Source organism: Carassius auratus, chromosome 12 (genome assembly GCF_003368295.1).
Source record: "Carassius auratus strain Wakin chromosome 12, ASM336829v1, whole genome shotgun sequence".
In the NCBI taxonomy this organism is placed as follows: Eukaryota; Metazoa; Chordata; class Actinopteri; order Cypriniformes; family Cyprinidae; genus Carassius; species Carassius auratus.
Window position 1 is genome coordinate 5565467 of NC_039254.1, and position 21966 is coordinate 5587432.

The following is a 21966-nucleotide window of genomic DNA, read 5'->3' on the forward strand; positions in this document are numbered from 1 at the left end:
AGCAAGGCACCGAACCCCCAACTGCTCCCCGGCGCTGCAGCATAAATGGCTGCCCACTGCTCCGGGTGTGTGTTCACGGTGTGTGTGTGTGTTCACTGCTGTGTGTGTACACTTTGGATGGGTTAAAAGCAGAGCACGAATTCCGAGTATGGGTCACCATACTTGGCTGTATGTCACGTCACACACCCACACTTAATAATAATATAGTAATAATAATTATTATTATTATTATAAATTATTATTAGTAGTAGTTGTAGTAGTATAAGTATTATTAGTAGTATTAGTGTTATTACTATTATTATACGTCATAAAAAAATGTTTCTCACTTTTGAATGAATGGCAGCTGTGTACATTTGACCTGTTTTACCTGTATTGGACTATTCTGTAAAACTCATATACAGTAGCAGGAATGGGGCAGCAAGTGAGACCGTGTCAGTGGATTCTTCAACCTCCCTGAGGATTTGTATTTCCACATAAACCACTTCTATTTGTTTTATGCAGGTCACACTCTATGACAAAACAGAAAAGCAGCTAACATCATTTCTAGGAAACAACCTGTCAGCTGCTCGTGGTGTTCAGCCATGCATCATTTTGAATTGAATAACTGGATATGTATTTGCATTTCAGCGTTCTTGCTTGTGCAATATCCACAATAATTAGCCACTATCTGCTTTTGAGGTCAGATTACATCTTGAATGTTAGAGGTGTTCCCGATGAGTGCTTTCGATATGCTACTGAAACATCACCCGAGACAAAGTTCACTGTACTGGGTGTGTCGATACTTTTATGTTGATATTCTCCATACCGTGTCTGTCAGTGTCAACATAACTTATTTCCTAAGAAGTCTGTCATCTAAATCAATATGCATTGGCATCTCGAAAATATTAAAATCGAAATGAAGATTTATGAGCCTCTGTTCTTCTAATGCTTTCTTAGCGATGTTATGTAATATTCAGCAGTTTCTCATAAATGGTCTCTGCTTGACCTTCACACCTAACCAGGGAATAGAACACACCCAGTCAAAGGACTGAACACATGATAGGCGGACCTTTTTCATAAAGGATAGAAACTACTTTGATTTTCCTAGTGGAAAGAATCAGTAGACAGTGGCGCTTTGGAGTATCATGTCTTTGTACAACATTTGTTAATGTCTGACGAGTGGCATTGTGGCCATGATTCACAGTACATTAGAACGTCATGTAATCCCTCTGTGCCAGATCTCAGCCTCTCAGTCTTAGGGTGGAAATTTTAGTGCTGTGTTTGTGCAAGCTTCATCCACAAATACTGAAGTAACAGTTTCGCCCAAAATTATAGATTGTCTGATGTGTACGTAATTATCATTTAAATGACATTACCTTATAATTGCTTTAACATGGGTTTATTACCCTTGTGTGGAATGCCGGTCTTTTATTGGCTACACTTTTCCCATGTACATATGAAATACATGGCCTCTTTGCACCCGTGTTCTTGCTCTCTTTCTCACGTACATTTCCTTATATTTCTCTCTGCATGTCCCTTTACTCCTAGAATCACTGTCTCAGTTCTCCTCCTGTTTTTAGGGTATAGTAGTGGACATTATTACCGTAGTAATCAAGCTTTTTTTGGAGATCATGGGCAGCAGTAGTTTTAGAGCCAGACTCTGGAGCTCTTTGGTTCAGCCTGTGATGCGTCTCTCAGCACTTTTTGGCCATGTTTTTAGAACCAGAACCACACATGAACAAGGTAAGACTTAAGCTGAGATAGAGAGGGGTTGTTTGTGTATTTCTTAGTTTGTGGTATTACAGAGTTTTAAAATGATTTTTTTTTCTCCCCTTTTCATGTCATTGATTTTGTAATTTGACACTATTTCAGAGCCAAGACAGTGAATTTTTAATAATATTTTTTATTGTGTTTTTGTGTTCACAGCTCGTGACACCATTATGTGTGTCACATACACTGTTTGCACACAGCTGTGTACACATCTTGCTTGATAAGTGTAACCTGCTTGCTAGTCACAGCCATCTGTTTTCAAGTTTAAGGGACAAGGAATTCCATTTGAAACTTGGATCTGGTTTTAGATTTGATAATGAGTCAGTTTTAAAGCAAGGAGCCGCATCAGTGGCTCGCCAGGAGTGATTATCAGGCATAGTGATGCATGCCTTTGGTTTGGAACACTGCCCAAGTCTTGGTGGACATCAGTTGTTTTCTGTGACGCCTGTATGTCTTGGACTAACTGAAGTGGAGCGGCGCAACACTGTTTGTGTATGTGGTTGAGTCAGTATTCATTTAAAATTCTTTATTCCTATTAATCATTCTTGCTACACTTACTCTACACAACTAAATTTTCAAATCAAAATATTGTTTGTGGATTTTAATAAAAATGTATTTACACTGCGCAGTAGACTGCTAATTAAATTAGTCCGAGGTTTTCATTTAGGGCTGGACGATATGACCTGAATACAAAATTTATTTATTTTTATCCTTTAGTTTTATTCTCAACTATTAAAGCTGGGAGATATTTTTTCTAGTGAAAAGTGCATTTCTTTGTGATAAAAAATAATTGATAGAAATATTTCACATATTTCTTGTAATGTAAATGTTTTATGAAAGTCAAATTTCAGTTTTAATGTAAAAATTATATTTTCACATTAGAAATATGTAAAAAGCATATTATAACACTGCTTTTGTTGCTCTCTATGCTACTTCCATGCCACTGACTGGACAGAGGTCATGTGACTACACACACTTTTTAAGGGAAAGTCAAGGTTGGCAATTCGGGTAGCTGCTGTGGGTTGTTTTTTATCCTGTTTTTTTTTTTTAAACCTTAGCATCAGTTCCTTGTGTGTATCTCTTTATTCATTTAGCTAGATGTGTGTGTGTGTGTGTGTGTGTGTGTTTACATGTATTATAACAGGGTGTGTTTCTTAACAGGGAGGGTAGAAACAATGGTTATTTATTATTACAGTGCAGGGAGTCAGTCAAGAGCCTATCAGCTATGGAGTTGTACTCGCTGAACAGCGGTTTTCTGCTGAAGGGAGGAGACGAGCTTCTTATTTCATCATCTCTTCTGGAATGGAAGAAAAAGCAAAACTGGATTTTGGAGTAAGATAGGATTAAAAGTTATTTGAAACTGAATTGGGAAAGAAAGAAAGAAAGAGAAAGAAAGAAAGAAAGAGAAAGAAAGAAAGAAAAATAATTTCCTTTCTGGGAACAGTTCTTTCTATTTGTCATGTTGTGGAAACATAGAGTTGTGATTTTGTTTTTTTCACAGGCTCATTTATGACTGTATTTATGATTTAGTGTCTCGTTCTAAACTTTTGTTGCCTTTTCCACAGCCCTTGTTCTAATTGGGATCTGTTTGGGTGCTCATAAAAAGCATCAAGAGCTCATTTGTGTCCTGGATCTAATCTCCAGCTCCCAGCTTTTCTGTGTCTGTCTCATGCACGAAAGCCTATTCAGGTTAACAGAAGGCTCTTTTAAGAGCTGTATGTTCCCATCGCCTGCTGGAAAGGCTGTGAGGGATTGGATGGAATGCTATTCTAAAAACAGAGATGAGAAGAGTGGCATGTTAGACTTGTGTCCTCACCACTGTCTCGAGCATGCATCTGAATGCTTCGTTGCTGTAATTACTTTTTGAGTCCTGTTGTGTTCTCTGATAGATTCCAAGTAATCAAAATGTATGAAACAGGCACTCATTGAGGGACAGTGCCTGTCTTGAATGCTTTTGATCCACAGGTTTGTCTATGTCCTAAATGAGATTCATAAGTTTTTTTTTTTTTTTCCAGTGTCAGGTTAAGAGCCATTAACTACAGAGCGATGTTTAAAACTCCTTGGGGAACTTTTTTCAGTTGCACTTTGTATCTTCTAAATACCTCTCTATGAACCTAAAACAGATTATATTTGGCAGATTTTAGATGTATGAAATGTGTTTTTGATGGAAGGTTACCAGGTGCACCATCTTTGAATGTGAGATTAGTGCCATTTCAAAGGGTTGTACTTGAGTAAACAAAGTAAAACAACTCCCATTACACCAGAGGAATGTTGTCTGTGAAGTGAAAAACAACATGCACAGAGTTTCGGTCTGCACCATGTGAAAAAATGTGAGATCTTAAACACTGATTATAAAAATACCAAAGTTTATAAAGAATAGACGACAAGCCATCAGACCCACAACATCTCTTATTCTCACTTTCCTTTCAGCCTTAACTGGAGACATATTTTATATTTTAATACCTTAAGTAACTGTAGCAAAAAAAAAAATAAAAATTGTTTTCTTTTTGCCACATTTTCACATTACTAGTATTTGTATTCATTGACATATTCTCAGTACTGGATGCTGTAGGAAATTAAAGTTTTGTCTTTTTCGTAGGGGGGCGTGATACACTGATACACTATACTGAAGTGCATGAATAGCTTTTTTTTCTCTTCTTTGCATGAAAAGATGCCCTAGCCTGTGAAACCAGGGGCGGCCCTTAACAATGGTTTATTGTGCAGTGTGCAGGCACTCGACCGTGAACAGTGCTCTCTGAAATAATCGGCCTGTGTCCAACTTTCCCAGGTCAGATTGTTGAAACATGAAAGTAGAAGATTATGGTGTCCATGAGAACCTTGCTACTCTGAAACATATGATAGCAAGTTAGAACAGATACAATTAAGTATGTCAGGTTGTTTTTGTAAGCATATACACCTGCTAAAAACACAATCAGAAACTGTGAAATAGTACAGCTTCAAGATCCCTGTTCTAGTTGCACAACAGCCTAAAAAGAGCCTTCAAGAAGCATATACAGCTTTACTCATGAGTAATGGCAAGTTTAAAAACACCTCAGAGAAGTTTGTGAAATGAAAGAGGATAATGTTCCCTCCTCTTTTGTGAAGTCCGGCCTGTGTTTTCCTGCAAACAGAGACTTCAGCCAATCACTGCCTCCCTGTAATCCATTCATGTGACTAGGTTCAGTGATTAACCCTAAATGCCTCCCCTTTGCCTCCTCTCCGTTGTTGCTTCTTCCTTCCCCCACCTCCTTCCCTCTCTTCCTCCTATTGGCTGGGTAGGCGGAGAGAGAGACAGAGAGAGAGAGAGATTGAGTTTCTCAGGTCTGAACCAGACAGTCCTGTTCAGTCGGCCGTCATAGAAAGAGAGTTAGAGCGAGACCGAGAGTTTGAGCATGCCTGACAGGTGGAGTCCTCTACATCTAGACCTGGAATGTGAAATCTGGGGAAGCTAACAAAGCTTGCCCTGTTTGTGAACTCTCACGGCCATTATGAAGGGACAGGTGGTTTTAGGACACCCTATGCCGTTTGCCCCAGTGCCCTGGGACTTCAACAGGCCTCCTCCCAAGAGAGGTAAGAGCGTTGAAGAGTTGGTGAGTGAGGGCTGGGAGAAGGAGAGATGCATACAAATGCTGCATTTTCAACAACAGCAACAACTTCAGCAGCAGTCAGTCATGTGTCCTCAGGACTTCAGACCTGCACCGGGACACTGGGAGCAACAGGCCTACCTCAGAGAAGCCAATGGGTACCGTCAACAATGCTGGGAATATGAGGACTGGGACAAGGTCCCTTACCGAGAGGTCCCTCCACAACAGTTCTTCTATCAGTCCCCAGAAGCAGTGTTCCAGGAGCCGAGGAAGCCACAGGAGTGGACCAGCAATCACTGTTTCTATCAGCATCAGGAAGAACTGGATTACTCTGACCACAGGGACTTTGCACAGAGCCCAAGAAGTAAGGAACGTTCTGACTATGTGACCCGGTACCACTCTTGGGAATCAGATGAGTACTGTGAGGAACGAGAACCTTACAGTCGCAGAGATCGGTATGCATATGGTTTTGACGGTGACAGCCAGGACTACTACGATAAAGAGCTTGATGATTACAGAGATGGGGACCGCAGAGGTCGGGATTACTATGACCATAAAGAATTGGATAAGTATGACCGCAGAGACAAGCACTATGACAGTAAACATCAAGAACATTACGACTCCAGGAAAAAAGACCGGTACAGGTATAGAGAAGCAGACCACTATGACTCCAGAGACAATTACCAGCATGAGCGCTATGATCGTAAAGAGAAAGACCAGAGTGATGACAGAAATAGGGACCACTATGACCGTAGTTACTGTGCGGAAGACCGTAGGAGAGGTGTAAGCTACCAGAATAGAGACAGGGATTCAATCGACCGAAGAGACTACGACCGGTATTTTGAAAGGAAGGGAGAATATTATGACTACAAAGAAAAGGAGAAGATTCGCAGTGACTTTAGGAAAGATGACAGTTGTGGCCATATAAAACAAACAGGAGAAAAGAACTCCTCTAAACTAGATGATAAAGAATGGTACGAGCGTAAGAAAGGTAACCACTATGACCTCAAACAGAGAGACCGATATGATTATAGAGAAAATAGCCAGTCTGAGCAGAGGGATCGCTTTGAACCTAAAGAAAGAGACTCTTATCAGTACAGGGAGGGTGATCAATTTGATTACAGAGAAAAAGATGATCGAAACTACTGGAAAGATGAACGTTATGATAGTGGTGTTAAAGACTGCTATGAATACAAGGGTTGCGAGAGTGATCAGTATGAACAGAAAAGCAGGGAGCGTTACAGAGATGTAAGGTCAAATTCCTTAGATCCGAGACAAGAGTCTGACCACAACAGTGGAAGACACTGGAAGGAATGGGAAAAGGATGTTTATCAAAAGCAAACACTGAAGGAGAGACGGTCGTATGAGGATTCTGTTAAACGCAGTTATGACCACAAGGACCAGTACTGTGATTGCCCGGGTTCAGGAAAAATGGATATGGAAAGTCAAGGCCGGACAAGGAAGCCTGCCTATGTTGGTTCACTTGATAGGAACAGCTTTTATAGGAAGACAGCACCCAGCTCTCTCAGGAAGTCAGAGTTTGCAACCAACAGGAAAAAGAAACAAGGTAAGGCACAGTAGTACCAGCAGCACATCCAGTACTATGATGATAAATCTGTGAGGGGCAAAACACACTTTGGGGTGGCTGTGGGTGTTCTTTGATGTAATGGAATGAGTCGACTAACAATAGATGGTAAAAATGTCCATATGGATATCACTTGAGGTTAAAGCTCTCTTTTGACCTTGTCCTAGAGCTCTGCTTTAGGACATCTCCCAATCAATTCAGGAAACAGCAAAGGTGCTGATTGTGCTGTCAGCATCTTAATGCATAGGTATGCATGTTTGTGAGACTGCCTATTGAAGCTGTCAGTGTGGAGCAGTGTGGTGTTTCACTTTTTTTTTTTTTCATTCTTAGAGGTGAACTTGGAAACATAAAGGGAGTGGAGAACTTGTCCAACAGGTTTTGTTAGTTTTTTTTGTCCCCCTCTTTTTTTTGCCTTTCTTTCTTTCTTTCTTTCTTTCTTTCTTTCTTTCTTTCTCTCTTTCTTTCTTTCTTCCACTCCATTCCTCCTCTTTTGAAACTTTTTTTTTCTCTTTTGTTTGACAACCACTAAGTATTTTATGATGCCCCAGCTTCAGACAAAGAACAAAAACAACAATACAAAAAAAAAAAAAAAAGCTTTAGAAGTACTATTTTGGATCAGGATTTCAAAATTCCTTTTGCCACGAACTTTAAATTGGCCTCATTTAGACATTTAAGCTTCATCTGTTTGAAAGTGCAATACATAACCATTTTTAATACAATATCTGTGTTTGTATTTTTTCATGTTTTTATATTTTCTTCATAATATATTTTCATATATTTTAGCTTGTAAATAGTTAATTTAATTACCTCCATACCTATATCTAACATAATGTTGATACTAATGCTTCTACTAAATTAATAAATGTTTAGAAATGTTTGTGATTTAGTTTTTTAATGCAATGACATTCATACATCTTCTGTATGTAAATTACTTTCCAGATTTTTTTGGGTCACTCTATAGACTTTATGCCTCAGAGAAACAAGTGCGCAGTCATTTTTAAACTTCTGTTTTCGTGGTCGCTCTTTATAGTCCTATAGCATTGCTTGTTAATTAAAGTTATAATGTGCATTGGTAATGGTCGAAGCGGATGTCAGTAGACTGGGAAGATTATAAAATGAGTGTTTAATTCATAAATTCTTATGGCCTTACAAACTCAGTCCAGGTCTATATCTGTACTATCTACTCCTTCAGGTTTCACTGACAGTCAAGAATGAAAGGTCCTCTGCTATAGCTGCTTCATCAGTGCTTTTATGCATGAGGTGATATTGTTATTGTTGTCAGTGATTGGTGGTGGGTGCTTGGCATACGTGTCTCAGTGGGACATGCGTCTGGCTTGTGTCATGTCCGACACAGAGCAGGTGGTCAGTTCAGCCCAAGGTAATCCTCTATATAGCCTAGTGCTCCAGTCAGCACCTCGGTGTGGAGGAAAAAGAAAAGAAACTCCAGTGCAAATCTCTGGGACTAGCATGTGCCTGGTACCAGAACCCCCTCCCCCCAATACATGTAGCCTTCAAAGACCTCTTACTATTGAGTTTTGGGCCCCATGAAGAGGAGAGGAGGCCCTGCCTGACTCATAGTATTAGGTTATCTGTTTCAAGCTTCACAGAACTGTTCCTCTGTTTTGGCTCACATTCTCTTTTTTCTTATTTTGTAAATGTTGCTGTCCAAAAGCAATTTCTGTAGAGCTATATTCTTATTAGTAGAGTTTAAGAAGTTACTCATTAGTAGAGTACAGTTTTTATAATTAGAGTTTAAGAAGAAATGTTCTGTTCACTTTAACATGAATAATTATAATTTGTAATAAAAAAAAACAACTTTTGGTTCTCTATTCAGCTATTAAGTTTACTAGAAATTTTAGAGGTGATTTGGTACTAAGATCACCAGCCTAATGATCTTACACTGTTGATAATATACAAATAAGTGTGTGTGTGTGTGTGTGTGTTGGCGTGTCTTAATTTATTTAGTTGGCTGTTGCTGGTCTTTGTAATCCCTGTGCAGCTGCCAATGCCAGTGGGCTAGAAGGGGATTAGGTAGAAACCTTCAACCAACCCTCACACAACATTTGTACAACATTAAGTCAATGGCCAGCTTGGCAGACAAAAGCCTCAAGTCACAAGCTGAGGAGGGAATTATCTAATTAATGTAGGTCAGGTGTTCTTACACATACACTGAAAAACAAATGCTACATTAATTCTCAGTGCCACACACCATTGGTTTTACCCTTGACTTACTGCATTTTTAACTTGAGACTGTATTTTTACCCACGTGTTGAGAGTGATTTTTCTTCCAACGACTCACTCTTTTTTTCTTTTTTTTTCTTTTTCTTTTATTATTATTGTTTTTTTGTTTTTTTTATCTTCCTTGCCCAGGGACCACAGATGTAAATTAGCTTTACAGCTAACTCTGGTACAGGGCTTGAACTGTGCACGGTCCCTGTCAAATAAACTAATAAAATAAAAATACGTTTATCAGCACTCTGACACAGACCCTTCGTGACTGGCACAACACAGTGGGCATGAGTAGCTATGATAGTAGTAAAGCTCTTCTTTGTGTAAATGTAGAGGGAGGGCTTTTGGTGGAGCCGTATATTATGTCTTCCTGTTTGTTCTTAAATGGTTTGTTTTGTCCCAGTAGGCCCCCTGATGACAGACAATGAGTGTTAGGATGCTTTAGATTACGACATATCTCTGTAATGCTAATCTCAGCATTTTAAGGGGTTTATATAAGACTTAATGACTTGCACTACACCAGTATACACATTGAGTCATGAGCGTGTTCTTATCTGATTCTGTGAATCAAGAGTTTTGTGTGAAGAAGTGGTTTTGTGAACCTGATATTCAAGCATACCAACAAGATTAGCCAGAATAATGGTGAGATTTTGATTACTTTATATGTGATGAGTCTAGACTGGTTACACAAAGGGCATGCAGGTGTTCTTAATTGTGTTGAGAAAGATAAGACGACTGAAATGTTACAGTAGCTGAATATGAAAACTGTATTGCCTGCTGCTCGATATGAAAAAATGAACAAAACACAAGAAAAGGAGTACGATCCATTTTGTTATTTTGAGAGTGAAAGTTTAAGAATCCACACACCCAGAGTTAGAAGAGTGCAGTTGTTTTAATTTTTGTTCACAGTACTGGTAAAGCTTACTATAATACAATTATTTTATTTTATTTTAGTTTTCACAATATATAGCTAATTTAATCTTTTACACTTTTACATCATTTTTTTGAGTGTCAATTTCATTGCAGTAATGGATTGAGAGTCTAAATCTCTTCAATAGAATTCCACTTTAAATGACATGGACTCACAAAGTCTTATATGCAAACAATGTCCCTTTATTTAAATTTCCAAGTAAGGTTGTTATGTTTTGAAACAAGCATGCGTCTGAGAGGATGTGGAGTGGTAAATGGAATGGTTGCTCACGTTTATTACGGGTGTGTCACATCCCACACAAATCTGCCATCTGAGTACAACAGAGCACTGGAATGTGAACCCGCAGCCTTTTGCACCGCAAAACAAAAAAACGCAGATTTCCGTGACGCAGATTTCTGCATCAGAATGAGACTGCAATAGTGTGGTGTAGCTAATAATGTGTAAAGAAGTTTTAGCCCCGTTTCTGTTCTTGTATTTGAAATGGCTTTTTGATTAATTCCACGTGTATATATGCAGGATTTCAGCAGAATGTGTACGCTTTGCAAGATTTGAATGCGACATACTGTCATTTTCCAAGCCGTGTTTACTTCGTTCTTAATTCTGACTAGTGCTATAAATCTGTCTGAAGGACTGGATTTTTGTGGCTTGCAACAGCTTGCAGATTTCACTCACACACAATGTGTGTCTCGCTCCCACACTTACTTTCATGACAGTTGTGAAGAGTATTCATGGTTAATGGACGGTCTTATGTGAACTTTGTCCCTTCACACACTGGCCTGATAATTCATGTGACCTTAGACTAGAAAAAGGGATAAAAAACATCTCAGCGCAGTAGTTTCATTTTCAGAGTCATATATATATATATATATATATATATATATATATATATATATATATATATATATATATATATATATATATATATATATATGGCAAATGCTTCTATAATGTCATTATCTATATAGTATTGTTCATTATAGAAATAATACATCATATTCTAAAATATTATTTATAGTTTTTTATATGTGTTTGTAGAAATAAAATGTATACAAAATATTAGTTTATCAGTTATTTTATTATTTATTAGCATCACCTTAGATAAGTAAATAAATAAGTATCACTTACCATGTTTGAAATTCACTGGACCTTGATGCACATCAAATAAAATGGGCACCCACCTGCTTCCCTGTTACACCTGAACAAAAACTCACACTTTAAGCAGAAACAGATTAAGACTGCTGAAAGGCAAAGAGGCCTTGGCATTGAGGGGTCCTCAAGATCTTGATGGAATTCAGGCTCAGTGATGTGGGGCCAGGCCCCAAGTCATTCCCAAAACATGGAGTAGAGCTCCCAAAATGAGAGTGTCAATGCAGTGTGTGTAACGGCCTCAGAACTCCAGCTCCAGGCTTTAGCGGACGAGTAACTGTCTCTGTGCTTGCTCAGTTGTCTGTAATGGTCCAGGTTCCTATGCATTCAGATGGTAATGCAGGGACAGAATGGATTTTGTGTCTTCTAGAGAGAGCCTTCCCTGTTGATACAGTGGGAATGAGCGATTCTACCCAGCTTTAGAGGAATGCACCGCCTGTGACCTTTGGTGTGTGTTTGTGTGTGGCAGTGAAGACGAGGAGTTTGGGGAGGAACAGGTGGGTGACGTCTTAGAGGCCCTGTTCTTTCTTTTAGCGCTACTTGAGTCGCCGACATGGACAAGACTGAAGAGTCTTCTCTGCATAGATAAATTGAATTGTTCGGTATGAAATGCAAATCAGTGTCAGGTTCATGGATTAAGGTGTTTTTGAGAGGAAGTGTTGTGTGGCGGTGTACACTGCTTTACGCCTCTTGACTAGAGCATCATGAGCACATTGAGCACACAGATCTCTGTGTGTAGCACTGGCTGTTGTAAGACTCCTTGTGCAAACAATCTCACTGGATTATGACAATTAATGGCAAAATGAATGTTTGGAAATGTAAACTGATATTTCCTACTGACACGCTACAGCAAAAGATAGCAATAGCTGACTTAAAACCACTTTTTTAGCTTACTAGCGTGAAAATACTAGCGTTCTAATAATTGTGGCTACCACTGTATTATTTGCCGTATCATATGTCAGAAAAATATTTCTTACTGTATTGCTATTGAATTAAAAGTCTTGTACAAGCATTATATCATCAGTTTATTTCATCAATTTAACACATTCTTGCTGAATATGATTAACTTCTTTTCAAATAATTGAAGTGCCTCCAAACTTTTTAACAAGATATTTATAAAATTTAATGAAGGCTTTAAATAATCTTGTCACAAGGTTAATAATCTTGTCACAATTTTGTCACACTGTGCACCATTTTTTTATGTGTGTTTAAAAAGTAATTTATGTTAGGGAAATTAGTTCTGAATTGTTTGGGGTACAGTGTTTTCATGACTTTTTTGGCCGTCCTTGGGTTTGCTATTGTGGGAACTATGTAAGCAACACATAGAACACATTGGCTGGAGCACAACCCTGGATGCAGACCAAACATAATGTCACAATCAATTATGTCCACAGAGACAGAAAGAGAAGTCTTTGTGTATGCTTGTGTGCTTAGTCGAGATTACCCTCTCTGCCATTCACCAGACCATAACACACATACAGAAGCCTATGAGCACAGGAACACACGGTCTTGAAATTAAACCGTTCTAGTGCAGCACGCTCCAGTCTAGTGTTAATTTCGTCAGACGAGACGAGACGAAATATGTTCGACCTTTTTTTCCATGACTAAGAAGAGAAGATGACAAATGACAAAATAAAATCTATCTTCATTTTCGTCTGCAATCATCTCTGCTTTTTCATCAGCTGTTATGCCTTTAAAATATTCAGAAAGAGTTTGCGGCTTTTCGCTGTTGCTCATGTTACAGGACTCAAACTGCTGAACTCACAACACCCAAAGCGAACATGAGTGACGAGCAATGACCACATGCTAGGTCGAAGGAAGAGGCTCGATATTTGTGCATTATAGTTAGCAGCGGTCTGTTATCAAGAAATAAAATAGTGTGTGCATAGAAAGAATTCATCCACACGCCACTCTAAAAATGTCCCGATGACCGGCCTTTGCATTACGATTAAAAGCAGTATCAATAAAGTAAAAAAGATGTGATCAGGTCAATCATTTGTGAATGTGTCTACTAAATCTGAAATTTTCTAAACCAGACACGTTTAACATTTGCGTTCAACAAAAATCATTCAACAAGTGTATTTTGTCAGGCAATTGACATTTAACCAATGCTTGAGATATGTGAAACATTTTTTTACTGAAATGTTTATCAGTAATAGTGATATTTAAAAAAAAACTTTTTTTCTTACTAAAACTAGACTAAAATGAAAAGACTTTTAGTCGACTAAAACTTGACTAAAAAAAAAGATTTGTGAATGACTAAATGTGACTAAAACTAACAAGGACATTTGGAACAAGACTAAGACTAAAATATAGCTGCAAGCAGCAATCACGGGGCCAAGCATTCCAGCGGCAACATCAGGAGCTAAGCATATGTAGCATCAGACCAAATGCAACAATGAATAAAGAAATTAATAATTGCATGATTGTAATTGAAATGGCTGAAAATCGTTAATAAAAGTTCCACAGCGAGGAGCTAAGCATGGCATGGAGCATCAGACCAAATGCAACGAGTAAGAAAAGCAATTATTGGAAGAGTGTAATTGAAACAGCCAGTAAAACTCCAGTAAAATGATGCATTATCATTTTTGGAAAATAGTTGGCTCTGTAATCAAATTGCTTTGTTGTGTTCTGTGGGAGGTGACAATGTTGTGGGCAATTTCTTTCAAAATACTTACAGACCTTTAGGGCAATGAGTCGAACATGCCCACCGAGTTTCGTTCCGATCGACTTCTATTAACCTTGTCAAATAGGTGCTTAAAGTTGTTTGGCCAATGGCGGCCATGTTTTTTAAGATAAGTGAAATTCCTCATAGAGCACTTATGCCACATTGGGCCATACCAATTTTCAAGTTGATTGGATCAGCAGTTGCTTAGTTATAGCCATTTTAGGTTTTTTTTCATCCTGTAGTGCCACCAAGTGGCAGATATGGAAAAAAAAATAATTTTACTAAAGTTTTTGTTTATGCATATGAGTTCTGAGTTTGGTGAAGATATCTCATTTTGTTCCCAAGTTATAGCCTTTTTCATAAAATTGGTCCACGAATTTGAATGTTTTGGGTCACCTGGTTTTTTGTTCAGTCTTGATCAAACCACTGCAGTAATATTCTCAGGACTCTCTAGATCAATAACTTTGAAAAAATATGTTGTATTTTGTCCTTTGGTTAGATAACATTTAAACAGGCCTAAAAAACAAAAGATTTCTGTTGTGAATGGCATTAAACTGCAAAAAAAAAGGGGTAATATAATCACACATGCATTAGATCTGTATTTTTTCTAAACAATCATGCAAAATTTAACAGAGATTAGGTAAAAAAGAACACTGTAATATTTATAAAGCTTCAAAACCCAGTGTTGAATAAAAAATTGCAATTATAACCACTAGATGTCACCGGAAGACCACTAATGAGCTCACTAAAGACTAAAACATTACAGTTTATGGGCTTGTTGAGGGATTCATCTAGAAAAAATGTATATTACTATTATTTATTATTACTGTTCAAGCATTTCAGATCACATTGAGTCAAAGTTTACCAATTTATTCATACAGATATATCTAATGTTTATAATTATGCCAGATTATGATTGCAATGAAACCTGAAAAATGACATAGAAGCCCATAAAAACAGAAGACTTGCAATAGGTTTTATCACCCATCATTTATTTTAATTATCTATATATATAACAAAATGTGTGCATCTGTGTGTGGGTTTAAGCATGCTTATTGAGTATTAATATACTAGTTTAAACATTTCATGTTTGTGTGTGTCTGTAATTCTGTTCTATTCTTTTACTGTCACCCATATCTAGGTTATTTAAAATCAGTGCAGTACTATTATCTAGACTGTGAAATTATAAATAAATTGTGTATGCTTCTTTGGAATGAAATTAAGACAACATATAACAGTTATAAAGGTTAAAGAGACAGTGTTGTATGATAAATTGCATTTACGACCACTAGATGTCACTGGAAGACCACTAATGGGCTTTGCAGAGATATAGCCTCAGACTCATTTTGTGAAGATGCCTGACATCTGAAGCAGCGCTGTACAAAAACGGTTTCGTCTATTGACACGAAATCCATAACTTTTTGTCAGCACGGTCTGAAGATGATCTGATTCAATTTTGGTGAAAATCAGACAAACGGTTGAGGATGAGTTTAAAAAAAAAGGTTTTCAACATGAATCAAAATGGCGGACAGGAAGTTTTGCTTAATATGACATAATTGGTATGTATGTTGTCGGCATGTCCCAAGGAACATTTTGAGACATGTTTCATGATAATAGGCTAATGCAATCAAAAGTTATTAGCATTATTGGAAATGTAATAATTAGCGGTTATTGATTGGTTTATTACTCTTGACCAATAGGTGGCGCTGTGACCAAAATGATGTGGCGTGGTCAATGTGATGTGACAATGTCACATATTAAGTTTTGTGTAAATATCTCCAACCTTTGCAGAGATACAGCCTCAGATGCAGTTTGGCATCTTTCCAGCAAATTCGTTGGTACGCTAATTGAAAACGGTTACGTGTATCGACACAAATTCCATAACTTTTTGCCAGCATGGTCTGAAGATGATCCAAATCAAATTTGGTGAAAATCTGAGCAACGGTCTAGGAGGAGTTCGAAAAAGTAGGTTTTCAACATGAATCAAAATGGCGGACAGGAAATTTTGCCAAAATTGACAAATGGGGTATCGGTGTTCTCGGCATGACGCAAGGAATCTATCAACATCAGCTTTGTTACAATAGGCTAATGTATGCAAAAGTTATTAGCATTTTTCGAAAAAATCGTTATAACTATTGACCACAAGGTGGCGCTGCCCCCAATTTTTTTGTGTACATTCAGGGCATGGAGCCGGACATTTTTGTAATTATTTGCGAAACGATACGGAACTTCATTCTTAAGATACAGCAATTTACAACTAAATCCAAAATGGCCGACGCCCAAAATGGCCGAATTGGGAAAATTCGGTATCATTCGACTCGGAGTGATGCACTGAATCTAAAGACACCACTTTTGTGATTTTTGGCAAAACCGTTCAGAAGTTATGAGCAAAAACATGCATTTTTCATATCTCCTGACCACTAGGGGGCACAGCGCCGAAACACTGCAGGTAGTCCCAGGGAATGGTTGTTATAAGACCCACCAAGATTGGTCTCAATAGACCAAACCGTTGCGGAGATATAGCCTCACGTTCATGTTTGCGTGCTTTTCGAAGAATTCGTTCATGAGCTATTCGGAAACGGTTTGAGAAATCAACTTGAATTCCATAACTTTTTGCCAGCATGGTCTGAAGATTATCTGATTCAATTTTCGTGACAATCGGTGCAACGGCCTAGGACGAGTTCGAAAAAGTAGGTTTTACGAACAATTGACGATAGCGAAAAAACTAAGCCTTGAGATTTTTGAATTTCGGTGTCCATTCGACTCGGCATGAGCCAAGGAATCACAGGAAAAAAGAATTTTCATTTTGTGGCTTACGGTTCAAGAGTTATAAGCATCAAGTTTTTGAAAGTTTAGACAATTGGTGGCGCTAGAGAGTTTGAGTTAGAGACTTCAAATTTGCTACGGTTAATGTTCAGACAGTCCTCTATTAGTGTGCCAAATTATACAACTTTCCCGCAATCGGTTCTATGGGCTACCATAGACTTGGGGTGGAAGAAGAAGAATAATAATAATAAATATAGCTGCAAGCAGCAATTACGGGGCCAAGCACTCCAACGGCAAATGTAGGAGCTAAGCATCGCATGAAGCATCACACCAAATTCATTAATGAGCAATAACAGCAATTTTGGAATTATTGTAATTGAAATGGCAAAAAAAAATCATAATACCACCTCTAGTAGCATGATTACTTGGCTTATCAAGCTTGACCAATAGGTGGCACTGTTATAAAATCAATTTGGTGTACTCTGTGTGACTTTTCAATGACACACACAAAGTTTGGTGTCAATATGCCAAAGCATTCCAGGGATACAGCCTCAAGTGTCATTTTCTCATTGTGCCTCAAATTCGTCGATGTGGTATGCGAAAACGGTTTTGTCTATCGACTCAAAAGCCATAACTTTGAGTCAGCATAGTCTGAAGATCATTTGATTCGAATTTGGTGAAAATCGGACCTACGGTTGATGAGGAGTTCGACAAAGTAGGTTTTCAACATAAATCAAAATGGCGGACCGGAAGTTCAGCTTACTATGGTATATTTGGTATCTATGTTATCGGCATAAACCAGGGAATATTTTGAGCCCAGTTCCATTCGAATGGGCTAATGCAATAAAAAGTTATTAGCATTTTTACAAGTGTAATTATTCATGGTTAATGAATGGTTTATTACTCTTGACCAATAGGTGGCGCTGTCACCAAATTTCTGTGGCATGGTCAGTGTGAGGTGGCGATGACACATACAAAATTTGGTGCAAATATGTCAAAGCGTTGCAGAGATACAGCCTCAAATGCATTTTGGCACCCTTCCAGCAAATTCGTTGATGCGCTAAATGAGAACTGTTTCGTATATCAACACGAAATCCATAACTTTTTGCCAGCATGGTCTGAAGATGATTCACGTCAAATTTGGTGAAAATTGGACTAACGGTCTAGGAGGAGTTCGAAAAAGTAGGTTTTCAACATTAAGCAAAATGGCGGACAGGAAGTATGGCCAATTTTCACATAATTGGTATCAATGCTCTCGGCATGACCCACAGAATATAGCGAGACCATTTTAATTTTAATAGACTAATTAATTCAAAAGTTATTAGCATTTATGTGATATTTCATTATAACTATTGGCCACAAGGTGGCGCTGCCACCAAACTTTTTGAGTACCTTCAGGGCATGGAGCCGAATATTTTTGTAATTATTTGCGAAACGATACGATGCTGCGTTCAAAAAATACAGCATTTTAAATCATAATTCAAAATGGCCGACGCCTAAAATGGCCGACACAGGAAAATTGGATATCATTTGACTCGACATGACTCACTGAATCTAAAGAGACCAGTTGTGTGATTTTTGGCCAAACCATTCAGTAGTTATAAGCCAAAATATGCATTTTCCATATCTCCTGACCACTAGGTGGCGCTGTGTCGAAACACTGCAGGTAGTCTCAGTTCATGCTTGTTATAACACACGCCAAGTTTGGTCTCAATATGACAAACCGTTGCCGGGATATAGCCTCACGTGCATGTTTGCGTGCTTTTCGTCAAATTTGTTTACATGTCATTCGACAACAGTTGGACGAATCAACTTGAATTCCATAACTTTTTGCCAGCATGGTCTGAAGATGATCTGAGCCAATTTTCGTGGCAATCGGACTAACCGTCTAGGACGAGTTCGAAAAAGTAAGTTTTTCGAATAATTGAAAATAGCGAAAAAACTAAACCTTGCGATTTTTGAATTTTGGGGTTCATTCGACTTGGCATGAGCCAAGGATTCAGAGGAAAAAAGAATTTCCATTTTCTGGCTTACGGTTCAAAAGTTATTAGCATACAAACATTAAAAGTTTGGACAAGTGGTGGCGCTAGAGAGTAGGAGATAGAGACTTCAAATTTGCTATAGTTAATGTTGGGACTGTCCTCTATCAGTAGGCCAAATTATACAACTTTCCCGCAATCGGTTCTATGGGCTGCCATAGACTTGCGGCGGAAGAAGAAGAATAATAAATATAGCTGCAAGCAGCAATTACGGGGCCAAGCACTCCAACGGCAAATGTAGGAGCTAAGCATGGCATGGAGCATCACACCAAATGCATTAATGAGCAATAACAGCAATTTTAGGATGATTGTAATTGAAATGGCTAAAAAAATCATAAATACAACCTCTAGTAGCATGATTTACTGGCTTATCAAAATTGACCAATAGGTGGTGCTGTTATCAAGTCAATTTGGTGTACTCTGTGTGACTTTTCAATGACACAAACAAAGTTTGGTGTCAATATGCCAAAGCATTGCAGAGATACAGCCTCAAGTGTCATTTTGGCATTGTGCCTCAAATTCGTCGCTGTGGTATGCGAAAACGGTTTTGTCTATCGATACAAAATCCATAACATTTTGTCAGTACAGTCTACAGATCATCTGAGTCAATTTTGGTGAAAATCGGACTAACGGTTGATGAGGAGTTCGAAAAAGTAGGTTTTCAACATAAATCAAAATGGCGGACAGGAAATTCGGCTTACTCTGGCATATATGGTATCTATGTTGTCGGCATAAGCCAGGGAATATTTTGAGGCCAGTTTCATTACAATAGGCTAATGCATTAAAAAGTTACTAGCATTTTTATAAGTGTAATTATTCATAGTTAATGAATGGTTCATTACTCTTGACCAATAGGTGGCGCTGTTACCAAATTTATGTGGCATGGTCAGTGTCAGGTGGCGATGACACATACAAAGTTTGGTGCAAAAATGTCAAAGCGTTGCAGAGATACAGCCTCAAATGCATTTTGGCACCCTTCCAGCAAATTCGTTGATGCGCTAAATCAGAACCGTTTTGTATATCGACACAAAATCCATAACTTTTTGCCAGCATGGTCTGAAGATGATTCACGTCAAATTTGGTGAAAATCGGACTAACGGTCTAGGAGGAGTTCGAAAAAGTAGGTTTTCAACATTAATCAAAATGGCGGACAGGAAGTATGGCCAATTTTGGCATAATTGGTATCTATGTTCTCGGCATGACCCAAAGAATACGGGGAGACCATTTGCATTTCAATTGTCTAATTTACTCAAAAGTTATTAGCATTTTTGTGATAATTCATTATAACTCTTGACCACAAGGTGGCGCTGCCACCAAGCTTTTTGAGTACATTCAGGGCATGGAGCCGAATATTTTTGTAATTATTTGCGAAACGATACGATGCTGCGTTGAAAAAATACAGCATTTTAAAACATAATTCAAAATGGCCGACGCCTAAAATGGCTGACACGGGAAATTTGCATATCATACGACTCGACATGACTCACTGAATCTAAAGAGACCAGTTGTGTGATTTTTGGCCAAACCATTCAGAAGATATAAGCCAAAATATGCATTTTTCATATCTCCTGACCACTAGGTGGCGCTGTGTCGAAACACTGCAGGTAGTCTCAGGTCATGCTTATTATAACACACACCAAGTTTGGTCTCAATATGCCAAACCGTTGCTGAGATATAGCCTCAAGTGCATTTTTGCGTGCTTTTCGTCAAATTAGTTTACGTGTCATTCGACAATGGTTGGACGAATCAACTTGAATTCCATAACTTTTTGCCAGCATGGTCTGAAGATGATCTGAGCCAATTTTCGTGGCAATCGGACTAACCGTCTAGCACAAGTTCGAAAAAGTAGGTTTTTCGAAAAATTGAAAATAGCGAAAAAACTAAACCTTGCGATTTTTGAATTTTGAGGTTCATTCGACTTGGCATGAGCCAAGGATTCAGAGGAAAAAAGAATTTCCATTTTCTGGCTTACGGTTCAAAAGTTATTAGCATACAAACATTGAAAGTTTGGACAAGTGGTGGCGCTAGAGAGTAGGAGTTAGAGACTTCAAATTAGCTATAGTTAATGTTGGGACTGTCCTCTATCAGTGTGCCAAATTATACAACTTTCCCGCAATCGGTTCTATGGGCTGCCATAGACTTGCGGCGGAAGAAGAAGAAGAAGAAGAAGAAGAAGAAGCAGAATAATAATAACGCCAACGATTACAATAGGTGCCTACGCACCTTCGGTGCTTGGCCCCTAATAACGCCAACAAACACAATAGGTGCCTTCGCACCTTCGGTGCTTGGCCCCTAATAAAAAATAGGTGATGAAATTAACACTACTCCAGTCCCGTGCTCAGTCAAATTTTCTGCTGTCTGTTTCGGTTTTGGTTTCTCTCCCTACTCCCTGTTTCACACATTTACAGACATTTTTACCTTCGCACATTTAACCTTTCCTCGTAAATCACCAAACACCCACAGACCTGATTCATCTTGAGCTTTGGTTTTATTTATATGGAACCATGAACCATACGCATTAAAGAGGTCTGAGTAAATTTAGTTTAACTGACTAATACACATTTTTCAGTATGACAAAGAATCAACCATATCAGATAAACCAAGTTTCAGAAAATTTCCCGGCTCAAATTTCGGGAAAAATTTTACATTACACTTTTGCAAAGTGACCCACATTTGGGTTTTGATCACTAAAAATGTGCACAATTTAATGATTTAACCCTGAAATTCCAGTAACTCACAAACTAAATAATATAGGGCCTTAAAATAAATATGCCTAAAGGAAAGTTTGTGGAGAGCCAATATATAAAAGGGCATTAAGATATCTTTAATTCTTCTTGAGTTACAAGCCATGCCAACTTTGGAGAAAAAACTTGAAACAATGCTCTTTCCCTGGTCTTGTAGGGTCATTACCACTATAAATCCCCAATATTCATAATAGTTATGCATGATTGTTTTTTGATACCTGATTCTGAGATTCAGTTTTGAAATTGAGTCTTTTATTGAAGCGCTTTTGTTTTAGACTGAGCTCACAGTTAAGTTTCATGGATGAGCCGAAAACTCTTGAGACCGTGTGAATGAATGGATGTATTTTGAGAGAACTTGCTCTTTGAAGATTATCTTGTTCAGAACAATGAATACTCTAGGCCTGTTAACTAGATGTAGGTCACAACAGATTGTGTTATAATGGTAATGTGTTTTCATGTACTGTGTACTGTATGTGAAGTAGAACAGTTAGTACATGGATGAATGATGCTGCACAGACCAAACTT

The 21966-nt window shown here is 38.2% G+C and overlaps 1 protein-coding gene across 5 annotated transcripts in view; it reads left to right on the forward strand.

The window, feature by feature from the left end:
• Positions 1-21966, forward strand: part of dnmbp (dynamin binding protein) — a 56336-nt gene that overhangs the window by 20887 nt on the left and 13483 nt on the right. The window contains exon 1 of one of the 5 annotated variants that reach the window (XM_026276530.1): positions 5018-6900. The exons of the other annotated variants lie outside the window; for them this stretch is intronic. Coding sequence (XP_026132315.1) covers positions 5238-6900 — 1663 coding nt within the window. The 5' untranslated portion in view covers positions 5018-5237. Of the gene's footprint in view, positions 1-5017; positions 6901-21966 lie in introns of those variants that run through there. 5 annotated transcript variants of the gene reach the window in all.